This window comes from Hippoglossus hippoglossus, chromosome 15, assembly GCF_009819705.1.
Source record: "Hippoglossus hippoglossus isolate fHipHip1 chromosome 15, fHipHip1.pri, whole genome shotgun sequence".
In the NCBI taxonomy this organism is placed as follows: domain Eukaryota; kingdom Metazoa; phylum Chordata; class Actinopteri; order Pleuronectiformes; family Pleuronectidae; genus Hippoglossus; species Hippoglossus hippoglossus.
Window position 1 is genome coordinate 23,899,517 of NC_047165.1, and position 12,688 is coordinate 23,912,204.

General features: G+C 40.7%; 1 protein-coding gene across 1 annotated transcript in view; it reads left to right on the forward strand.

The window, feature by feature from the left end:
• ttc27 (tetratricopeptide repeat domain 27) overlaps window positions 1-12,688 on the forward strand; it is a 68,283-nt gene that overhangs the window by 11,870 nt on the left and 43,725 nt on the right. The window contains exons 3-7 of the mRNA XM_034608303.1: window positions 511-634; window positions 2,982-3,122; window positions 6,578-6,680; window positions 10,522-10,680; window positions 10,825-10,955. Of these exons, the coding sequence (XP_034464194.1) occupies window positions 511-634; window positions 2,982-3,122; window positions 6,578-6,680; window positions 10,522-10,680; window positions 10,825-10,955 (658 nt within the window). The remainder of the gene's footprint in view (window positions 1-510; window positions 635-2,981; window positions 3,123-6,577; window positions 6,681-10,521; window positions 10,681-10,824; window positions 10,956-12,688) is intronic.

The following is a 12,688-nucleotide window of genomic DNA, read 5'->3' on the forward strand; positions in this document are numbered from 1 at the left end:
TGTTAATAACGGGGATATGAAGGTAAATATGAACATATAATTGGTTGAGTTACTGAGGTGAGCCCACTCATTAAAATCTCCACATTGCTCTGCTGAGGTGTGTTGGAGTATTTTGAGCGTAGCGCAGAGTTGTTCTCGAGTGTTCTCTTCCTCTTTTCACTGGCTCCATTGCTTCTGTCATGAATTATTAATTTTTAATAAGGGAAGCTTAAAACCTCCCTTCTTGCTCTGCGGCGAGGTCTGTCTGCGAATGACTGTTGTCGAATGCAGTGCTTATTGCGCCTTCTTTTCTTTCATCATACCACCTTTTCCTCTTTTCCATCCCCTTGCTTTATTTTCTCAACCTCACAGAAAAGCCTACTTGCAGCTAGAAGAGAGACAGTGTCTTTCTAGAAACTTCTTTGAGCAAATGTTTTTTGTCAATTCAGAAAACCTGAAAATATCCTAATCTCTTCTCTGCTGTGTTTCTGTCCACTAAGTCCAGTGTGTTTCTTGTCCCTCCTGCTGCAGGGAGCTGACAGTGATGGCACTGGCTGTAGCTTGCCTCCACATGTTTGCCCAAAGTAACTGGACCGGTCCCCCCGTGTCCACCCATATCAACGACCTGCTTCCCCCGGCCCTCCTGTCCTCCCAGGTAGGAAACCCCCTCATTCGTCTCTCCTGCTTTTGTGTCATGTATCATCCTGTATCTAGTGTTGAGTGTCTCTGCTTTATTCAACCTCTCTAGCTGCTGTTTTCCAGTGAAAAAGCTCTGATAGACCTACTGTCAGACTACCTGGTCAACATAGTGGAGCATTTAGCAACTACGTAGCCAGTGTGGTGGAGACCAAAAACGGAGCTAAAAGAAGAGTGAACATTGTACTTAAAATCCAAACACAATACTTTTTTACAGACGACAGTAAGTTACAGTGAACAAATCTGAATGAAAGACTGACCAACAAATAGTATTTAGGCTTGGTGTAGAGACTGTTGACTACTAAAGCTGAACCTAGGTCGTGTTAGCAGATAGGTCTGACATCAGCACTTATTCCCTTATAACCAAATAAAAGCTTTTCTTTATTTTAAAGACTTATAACAATCTTTTGTTTTGAAAGAATACAGCCCAATGTTTTATTCAATCTATAGCATTGTGACCAACATTTAAAACAATTTTGCAGTTGTGCAATGGAAGTAAAAATGGTCTCTTGCTAAAGGTAGTGTATTTATTTCATTGCCATAGATACATATCTGATAATAGATGAGGAAATGCCTTTGTTTGTTATTCTGTGAAGTTGTTTTACTTTACACTTGTTAAGTATATTATACTGACAGAGCAGTGCAGACTCAGGAGACAAACATGTCCCTGAACAGCAGCCATTGGCCAGAGGAGTGAATGGGGCAGAGGGTGAGCCAGGGGTCATGGACGAGGTGGCTGAGGGTCTTCAGGGTGAAGATGCCCTTAGTTGCAGCTCTCTGGATAGCATATGAAAAAGTATCTCAACATATAGTATGTCCTTACATTTCATATTCATGATTATTATCATTAATATTTCTTCGTAAAAGAAGAAGAATCTCTGATCTACTGTCTTCCAATGCCAGAATTCAATCTTTGAGCCTCCATGAATGTCAGGAGCTTATGTGGAGGTGACTGCTGAGGGACCCCAGTCTCATTTTTGATGGGATTGCCCGTGCTCCTCCATCAGGTCCTCCAGGCCAGTGCCCCAATCAACCTGAGTGGTGTGTCTACATGAAGTGCAGGGAAATGCCAACTGATGTGGAAAGTGGAACTGTTGTAGCCAGCCAACAACACACTGCCTTTCCCTGCTACCTCATGTAGACCTCTACATCATCAATGAGGGTGTCCTTCGTCTGGCTTGGATCTGGATTGATGTTCAGGCTCAGAAAGACCATAGACTATCTGCTATGCTTCTTACTGGCAGTTTGTTGTGTGCCAGTATGGTGCCCTGGGATGAGGCAATAGAATTGCTTTGTGTGGAAGATGAGAGACTGATACCCTGACCCCCACCACCACTATGTTGGCTTTACCCCTCGTAGGCTTTGACCATCCCCTAAAAATGCACCGTAATTAGTAAATATTTCAGTGACGTGCTTTAAGATAGTTGTTTTGTTCTGTGTTGTGATGTTTACAGATACTTTACAATTTGAGTGTATGTTTAGGACTCATTTATATTTAGTTTTCTTGCTAGTTATTAGTTGATGATGCTGTTTTGTAAAAAGTAAATCTGTTGATCGATGAACAATTGCGTCTTCTGAGAAGCCAGTGTCAATATTGTTGTGGCACATCTTTTTCTTAGGTCAGCTGTTCATATTGGCTGCATGTTAGAGTTTTGCATTCAGTTGTTGAGTTTTAACAACAACGTCTCAGATGCTCCAGGCTCTTACATTTTGTATTAGTTATTTTTATAAATGTTGCTATTAAACACAATGTAGTCCATACAATGGTCATGTAATTTCTAGGACAAAGAGTCAGTGTGTGATCTATGATGGTATCATTGCATTTTACCATAATCATAATTAATCTATTTGTAATTAACAAAATGGACTTCCAAAATAAGTATTTTATTCAGGCTGCAAACCTTTTCCCACCCAACGTGAGAACAGTTAAATCCCAGAGTAAAGAGTGTGCAAACTATATTCACTCTATGGTCTTAGATAGGTGATGAGTCACTGTGTGTTTTCATTGCTTCTGAGCTGGACTGCTAGTTTGTACCAAGGTGTGTATTAACAAGCAGTTGTTTTAAGATACATACATTCTTCTGAAATGGTTCATGTTGGGATTATACCACTGGGTTCACTGGGATACTATGACACAATTTTGAATGGAATAAATTTGAATGGTGACAACTTGAAGAGTTGAATATTATTACAGTCATCCTTCCCTGCCAGATGCTTCAGTCATTCCATCTCAATGCTTGTTTGTCCAACTGGCCTGAATCTCAGACCACATTCATCAGTCTTATCTGTATATTTTTCACTTGCAGCCCAAAACCTTGGTAGACGCTCTCCACTCCAGCCTGCTCCTGGATGGGGAGTCGGTGTACACCCTGGTGGCTAACCCCCTCCTCCTCCTGCTGGCCGGCATTATTCTCACCAAGTGCTCCTCCAAGATGGACGGCCTCGAGGTAAGAACCTTTTTCTGCAACAACCACCTCTTCTTGTAGAATCATTTCAGTACTAATGCTTTAATGGTTTAATTAGGCCCCTATAAGAGCTTTTTACCATTTAAAATACTTCAAGAATCTCGAAATGCTGGGGCTCACTTAAAACCACAGAAAGTAATCTTGATAGTGCCTACAGTTAACAGTGTGCATGGGCGTTTCACCAGGCCAGCCCAGCTCAAGGACTCTTGGCTGGTGGCTATTAGCAAAGCTGTATAGTGCAAAGTATCAGGTCTACTTACCATTTTACAGTACATACATAAGACCCTTAAATGTCAGATCAAAGTTTATCTTCGAGAAGGAATCATATCTTATGAAGAGACATCCAAGGCAGTCGATGATCGAAGACTGATCCTCCCAACGTGACCATGGATGTAGTCTTGCATGTCTTGGTGTGTTAACATCTCTAAAAACAGAGCAGCATCTTTTCAAGTTAGAAGCATTTTGATGAACTGGCACAAATTTACAATGTTGTAGTTAAAGAAGAAACTTGAAGAAAGATGTTGCACTCTGAACTGGGACAGAAGTTGGGTGATGACACACCCACTGATGCTGAAGCCATAGAGCTTTATCGTGTCTTACTAAGTCAAGCAGACTGGTTGCTGGAAGGCATGTTGCTTATTTAATAAGCTCAGTTTCTTGGCAATCATCTTATCTGAACCTTTATGTAGATAAGTAGAAGCAAAATAAATAAAATACATCATAAGCACCGAGCATCACTCTCCGGCCTCAGCTCCCATAAGTCATCGCCTCCTAAACACTACTTCACATGAAGTCACATGAGACAGAGTGTAATTGCTGTGCTAATTGAAAGTTCCTAAGAGCATCAGCTGTCAAACGGCTGCTCTGACATCACCTGTTGGGACGTGTACACAAGTATAACAATGGTGTTGACCCCTTTTTCTGCTGTAAAGTGATTTAGTGTTAATTTGCTCTTTTAAATGCTAATGAGGGACAGGGGAATAAATTACCAGCAGCATTTTTCCACCAAGCCCACCACCAGCTCCTCCAGGTGGGATTTGAACACATTTAAGATATGCGTGTATGCTGCCATGATGAATATACATGCATGTGTGAACACACTTAGTTAAGAGTGCATGTGTGTGTGTTGGAGGGTATTGATGCAGTAAGACAGTCAATTAAACCTCCACGTAACCATGCAAGAAAGGTCATCTTACATTGGAAATGAGGCACGAGTTATCCTCCCTGACACACAAATAACCTTTTTACGTGGTTCACGTCCACTCTCCCAGTGCTGAATAAGAACAGGAGGCTAACGGCACTTTGGTGTAACTATATCATTGACATGGCTGCAAGACATACATTTTTCTTGCCTGCCTCTTTGTGGTTTGGTGAGATGCAAAAAGTACAGGAGATGGCTGTGTTGTACTTGTGGTCAGCACTTACAGTCAGCATGCAGCACCCTGACTGTTCTTAGGGTTTTATTTCTGCTTAAAGGACCTTGAGAGCAGCATTTTTTCATTTTTTAGACCTACACGTGTTTTATGACTAAAATGACATTGAAATTCAAAATAACTGCTTCAGTTTTTAGGAATGTTGACGATAACAAGCTGCTGGTTTTCATGTCTTTCCTAAATTGTCAATTTGTGGCTCTTTCATTTGGCTCAGTGGCAGAGAAAATCAATTTCTTAATTTGGAACAGGCGCTCTCTGGAACATTCCTACTTGTGTCTGCACCCAACGCATTCCCAGTCAAACTGAAATCACATTTAGTCATCCCTTTAAAAATAATGTCATTGTTTGTAGTTTAGTACTAAATAGTCTGTATTTTATTCAGAGCCTTTCTGGTCCTGATGACCACTCGAAGCACTTGACAGTACGGTTTTACGTTCACCCATTCACACAAACATTCATACAGGACTTTTCAAAGGAATAACAAAGGGATGCTCCTTGTTGTCTCAGAAAGCAGGAGGGGCTTGTTGATGTGTTTTTTAACGGTCGCTGGCAGGCGGCCACAGTGTCACACCGTAGGTAACGAGAGCCAGAGGAAACAAGCTTGAGCTGTAGCCTCATGTAATAGGTAAGCAGTGTGATGTTAGTCGGACAGGACAGGACAGGAAGGCTTACATATCTTAACACAACTAAACAAAGTATTTAATCTGCTATAGCTGACCAGCTGGTAAGCTGTCCCTCCATCAAACTTACATCAGCAGTGCACTTTTTCTTTCCCCTCTTCAGTGATTGGAGACTTGTTCACTGGACAAGTTCATGTTTGCATGTTGGATGAGATGGAGACGCAAGCACACTCTAAATATCTACTACTAAGAAGCCATTACAATGTTACTATAATAGCATCGTAATATAGACATGATTTATTATAACTATTATTTATACATAACACACTTTATCACAATATAGAAATAGCATTACTATGTTATCACTATATTATACATTTTACTTTAAAGCCTGGCATGAACAGCTCAGAGGCGTTCACAACACCACAGAAATCTCCGGAGTGTTCAGGTGAGGGGCGTTGCAGCAGGCGGAGGCAGGACGTAACCTATTCATTCCACCGCAGAGCTCCATGTGTATGTTTATAGCCAGAGTTCACAGCACATCCACACCGGCCTCGGCCATAGTCACCACAAACTCTCCTGACATCTCCGTCAGTGTCGTCTACATGTGTGGTGCTGCTTTTTCATCCTGAAATATATGTATTCCTATTTTTTATTTTCATTTTTGTAACTGTTGCATGTTAGAAACGTCATCAACACACCCACCCGATCGCATTGACTCCTCCATGGGATCTCCTGCTGTTTTCTCACACCAGCTCCTCGGACCTTCTGCAGAGTTTTTACTGGGGGACTGGCAGGAGAAACTCACTCTGGCATTTGTGTGCTCTGGAGAATGTCCTGAGTTCATCTGGAGTTCAGTGCATGTCTGAAAGCAGATTATTAAAGCATTACTTTATCATAACATTAGTTATTGCTCTATAACAAGAGTATTCAATAGTAATTATTATATTATTTGGTCAGTACTCTGTACTCATGGGTCAGACCATACATGTATTTGCACTCAGCCTTCATTTTTATCTCAACTACGCACATGTAAGGCTTCCTGACTGTATTTGACCCTTTTTTGATGCTATAATAGGGAAATCCGTCCCACACGCACATGAGCAACCGCACATATACAAAGACACACACCTATGTGTTAGTTCCTGCTATGGCAGCTGTTTACAGGTCCACATTTTGACACTTCATGGCATCTTTACAACCTATACAATTTTCTGACTGCTCATGTTTCTTTTGCTGTTGGATTTTGTTGTAGCAATGTCAGCATCGACCAGAACTGTACAAATATTGTTTGTTATATTTCATTTGTTGTATATGTCCTTTGGCTTATTCTTACATATATTTATTTGTCTCTTCTGTTGTTGTTTTTCATATGCGTGTGTAGCTGCTGCCCTGGTGGACCCTTCGCTACATCAACCTGCATCAGCAAATCCTGGAGGCTTGTTCTCCACAGCTCCTTGAATTGGCCCAGAGCACCATGGAAAAAGGTCGGTCACTATAATGTGAACGTCTGTACATTTTGGGACTTTTCTTTGGGTTTGTTTTTCTCAATGGCGTGCACCAGGCCCAACGGCCTCAGCTTGTGAGGCTCATGACTTAACCCTATATTTGAATGTGTGCTCTGTGTCGCACTGCAAGACTGGAGCATTAAACCATAGGTGGTCCACTCGTATAAACAGTAGCCTGCTTCATTTATGGTTAAATGCTGTTGCTGTAGTAAAAGAATGCGTCAGTGGGCCATTTTGGACCCAGCTCTGGTTGGACAGTTATTCTCTCCCACTGCCACGTTACTGTTACACAACAAAATGGTTCATTCCCAGAGTGATGTCTTCCCAAGCATCATTTAAGTCCTGGTTGGTCAATAAAGTTCAATCATAGTGAATGGCAAAGCTGTTTATCACATTTGTTTGTGCTTTAACAGAGTTGAGTTGGAGTTTCTAACAGCTGTGCTTCTGTTACTGAGAGAATCAAAACAAGCCTGATTGGTTAAAATGTCTTTATTGTCGTATATAACCTCTGAGCATGTCATGAGCAGCTGATCATAATAACAATGGTGTTCAAATTGTGCAGGGCTCTGTGGTGGTCTGTAGGAGAATGTTGCTGCAGATTCCAGTGATACATGAAATATGTTCCAGGAAATACAACTGACCAACACTTCCATAAGTTTAAAGGCATAGACTCCAAATCACTGTGTGGAGGTAGCTGTCAGTGCACGTGAGGGCTGTTAGCTGATTGAAAAGGCAGCGGCTGAGCTGCCTCAGGAGACGGACAGAGACACACGAGTGGACACAGAGACTGAGCAGAGCCAAGAAACCTGAAAAGGTTATGTCTGGGACAATTTATGTTTGTTTGGAAATTTATGTTTGATCAGTAATAAGTAAAGGTAAAATGTTGAGGAGTGAGTGGTTGGTCTGCTGTGGGGAGACCCTGGTGGCATGGTCAACTGCCACATACTGTAATCAGGGAAGTATTTTTTATGTTGCAGCCTTATGCTTTAGCAAAAAAATCTATTAATCAAAAGTCAATTTCCCATAGTGACAAAGACAAAATCATTTTAGAAAGTTTATTAATTAAAGGAAAAATCCTGATTATCTCTGAAACTGAAGCCATTTTCAAAAAAGACCTGCAGGTAAAATCTGGAGAATTGGATACGGAGTTAACCTGTAGTCTGTCTTTCACACAGGCACAACACAGCAGGAGGTTCTCTGTTCACAACAGCAACAAATCATCTGCGTTATTAAATGTTATCCAATTAAAATGGGGACAAAGAAGAAGAGATTGATCATTTTCCTAATGTTGGTCATGTTTGCCAGCATTTCTTCACATATGGCTTTGTGAGTATAGATTATAGGACATAATCATAGGAATTTGTACAGTTTCCAACGTTAGATTTTGGAAAATTCACGTTAGAGCTTTGATTCCAACTAATAAGAAGAAATGAAACCTAAAGCTTTGATTGCTGGATTGAGGCCTTGGACTAATGACAACTGTTGGGTCATGTGTGAAGCACAAAGTAAACGATAGTTTCATACTGAACCACTTCACTTTGAGAAACGTGCACTGGTGTTCGTATTGAAACTGTTGCATAGGACTTGAAAACATTGAAGAAATGCCTTTACTCCACAGACTATTGTTTACTTTAATTAATTCAATTAGAATAATGATCTTTGATTAATTAGTTTAGAGAGTGTTTTTTGCCTCAGTATGTGCTTTTAATCCCCTTCATGAAACACTGCTAGTTTCCTTCTTGTATAGCTGGAACCAAGCAGCAGGGCTGTTATCAGAGGATATTGAATATATATATGTTTTTCTCATCTCTTGAGCCTGAGTTAATTGTTTAAAGGCAGTGGGTGTTCATTGGTTTGCAGTCTGCTGTGTGATGGTTAACAGTGTGTGAAGGTTACCAGTATGTGCTGGCTTCAAAATAGACCGATCCATATTGTAGAGGAGCAGTTGGCCGCACCATTGTTTATGAGGAGGCTGCTGTGAAATGCATACAGATCAGTTCCTCCCATGCTATACAGCTCTGGGGAGGTGATGCCAGGGATTTAGCTGTTTTTTGTATTTTTGTTGTCAGAATAATAACACTTGTCTGACACATCTACTATTTCATGTTATTTACTTTTGTCATAGAATCAAAATCAATTACTGTGATGAAAAGGTTCCTCTGAGTGGCTCTTTGTATTTCAAACATAGTGTTGTGGCCTGCATATGTCCTGGAAGCTGAAAGTTCCCCACTCATGCAAAGAGGTTCAATGATTAAATATAATATTATATGTGGCTCTCATTACTGTTAACAAAGCCTGTTGAAGGCTGTAATGTTGTACGTTTTACTACAACTTGCCATCCTGTATAAGATATACAAACATGAAGGAGGTGGGGGGTTCATTGTTGTTCCACCTTTAAGCAAACCATGGAGGCAGTCTGATCCGAATGGACATCTGTGTCCAAGGGAGAGTTGGCAAAGAGGGACAGCACAGGGACACTGTAGTGGTCCACGTCACATCTGATTCCATAACGCCAGCATGCTGTCTAAAATCACACAGTAGGGTGGCATCATGCTGGCTTTGTTTTGTTCACTGTAAACAAGTACAGGCAGCATAATGGAAGGTCTCCTACCTAACAGCTCACAACGCCACCACAAAGTCATTCTCCTGCAGTGTGAAATCATTTGAGCTAAAGGTGACACAGATGAGTTCCATGTAAATCTCTCCTCTCTCTTATTGTTCACTCCTGGCACCAGTGTCGCTTCATTCATGTTGAAAGAGGATGAATGTGTAGGATCTCTGATCATGAATTAAACACCTCCTCGCTGCTTTTCTCCTGCCGGGCTCACGGAGGATAATCTCTGTCTCCGTGACAGGGCCCTCTCTGAGGCCAAATTAATAATCGGATCAAATGGAAGGAACGCAGAGGAGCGACGCAGCAAAGAGGAGGAGACAACGCTTTCATCCTCCTTTGCCATCACCTCTGTGCTCTGTTTGCCTTTTTAATGTGTTTCCTCAAGGCCTCAGCTCTTTGTTTGAGCCGTCTTGGTTTTGATGCTGCTTAAGGGAGTACTTGGATGGCCGTTCCTTTTCTGAATCCACGCTATTAATGTTCAAGGCCCTTGTTCTGCTCAGAAGTTTACTGCATGTATATATTGGAGCTGCTTGATTAATGTGTTTGATTGTATTTATGCAGTACCTCTTATAAATACAGACCATGAAATGTCTGCTGAAAAATACAAAACCTATTTCTTCTGCTACCTTTCAGACACCTTATGGAGGCTCCTGCAAAATACTCAATATATATTGTATACTTTTGTAAATGAGAGATTTAAGTTTTGGGTTTTTAATATGTTTGCAAAACTTTCAACTTTTAACTTTGAAAAAAATTCATAGCACAATATAGTGTGTAAAAAAAAAGAAGGGGTCTAAATGTTTTATGGACACCCTGAGGCAATTTTCAGAAAATGTACAATGAAATTGGTCCATAATTACACAAATTAGGATTATACATGATTGTGTCATAGCCCCACACACGTGTGATTTTCCAGCAAAGATGATGTTGACTGATTAAATCAAATGAAAGCTTGAAACACAAATACATAGGTATGTCCACGTTTCTCTACAATAAAGGATTTTCATCATAATAATTTCAAGGCTAAAAGCTGAAAAAGAGTAAAAAATATGACTGTGGCTGCCTCATACTAATTGCCACAAACACGTAGCCCTGCTTAACTAGGTCATCAAGGTTGTTGTCCTTCTGCTCATGTTGCCCTGTTTTCATATCATATCAGAAAAGATGTACTTTTGGAGACTGGATTGTTACTCTCCTCTTTCACAGTGCTGAAACGCCAGTCTGTGTTGTCGGAACATAGAAACCTGGCTATCCAGTTCCATCTGGAGTGTGTCTACATGAATCTGACCTACTACGAGTATCAGCCAGCCAAGGAGCACATCAACAAGGCACAGGAGCTCTCAGGGCTGAATATCAACATGACAGGTGTGTAAAGCTCAGCAGCACCTGCTCCTGGAGAATATAAGGGGAGGCTGTCATGCTTAGTACTGATGCTCTAAGACACATACTGATCAAGCCTTAGTGAGAACGGAATTTAAGGTAACAACTGGTTGCATTTGCTCTATCAAGGTGCCCTTGGTAAACGGACCCGCTTCCAGGAGAACTACTTGGCTCAGCTCATCCTTGAGGTCAAGACAAAGCCGGGACAGATTGATGGTGAGGCCAGTCCTGTGCCCACACCTCAGGACTGCCTACCTAAGGTATGAGCTTCTGTTGCCTTCTTTCCAACTTAATGACCTGTTGAACCATTTGTTGTTATTTTTCATTCAAAAGTTATTTATTATCACTGACAAGCTAATCTATAAGGCAACACATGATCAAACTGTCAAAATGTGGAGAAGGATCCAAAACATTTATTCTCAACTCAGATCTCTACTTATGAAGATGTTTTTGCCCTCTGATTGAATGACTTGGCAAAAAAACAGATGATCTTGCCCATATTCAGTTGGGGTCACCTCAGCCTTTTGTGCAGTTGAGTGTTCAACTGGGGCAAATACTTTTTCATACTCAGCATTAACAGCAGAGGGAGATGTCTGCCTCTGGAGCTTTAATACAGTCTGAAGCCTGATGCTACTGTTAATGGAATCCCAATGCATTACACTTAACTTTATCTCCACTGCCCTATGGTTTGGAATAATGCCATGAATTCATGATTGTGGTTGAGTTGAAGCCTGAAGTTTTTCAGGTTAAGAAACCAATTAGGGTTTTTTGATTATAAATAAATCTGAAGAAGCATCCCCACATTCAGAATAAGTTGGCATTAATTAAAGGAAATGAATCGTTTCAAAACTTAGCCATTCTTCAATCCATTCTTTACCTTTTCATGTCCATTTTAATATTTGCATGCACAATACTTAATTTGTACTAATCATGAATACTAAAAACTTAGCTGTACTTCAGTGCTTTATAATCCACAAAGTAATGACTCAATGTCATGAAGAGATTACAGTGGTGACCAAAAATGTACCAGATAATGAATCTAAACATATTAACTTAGGTACGTTATGGATATACAAATTAATACAGCAATATAAATATATACTAGTGATGTGCAGACATGCTTTTTTTATTACTCACAACCACTCTGCTCATATATGAGAGCCAGTCCGCACCACTGAACCTGCAAAATCATGCAGGACCCGAACCTAACCTTACCCTGCTACCCCTGGAAATTCGGACTCTTTTAAACCTTGCGGTAACACTCATCAACAATGGGCTTCTCTACTCACGACGTAGGAGCTGAAAATGAAGCTAACTGATGGCTACACAAAAAGTTAATAAAGAACTTCAAGCTTGAAATTTTCACTGTTGGAAATGTAAATTAAGGGCAAGATCTGGAAGATCAAGAAAACGTTGAGATTATACTGCACGTATGTTGGGAAGAAAGCCAGACGTCCATAACATCTGCCCAAGACCTGCAGGAAGGTTTAACTGTCAGAGTGGGGGTGCACCTCATAGTGTTCAACACAGAGGAGGGAATGAGTTGCCTGAATGAAACCTAACCTGCAACATCATCACAAATTCAACGTCTGAAATGTGCAAAGCAACGTGTGAACAAGCCAGGAAAGAATTCCCTCAGACTGATGAAATCAACACTGAGCTCTTTGGCCAGATTTACCAAAGAATGTTAGAAGAAAAAAAGGAACAGTATTTGAACGCCTTACCAACTATGAGATTGAGTTGCAATCAGTTGCAGAGGACGCTGAGAGGGGGAAGAATAGATTCCTCTAAATATTAACAAAGGTCTGGATGCCCACCATCAGTCAATTGAAAAGAACATGGAATCCATCATGAACTCCTTCAATAATTTGAAGGTTCTGAAATGACTGGAGAAGAGGCTCCAAGTCTGTTCAATTTAAATGATGATCAAAAATAGCAGGGCTTTGTCCCAGATCAGTTCTGAAAAAATGTAATTGGACATAATCATGATCAG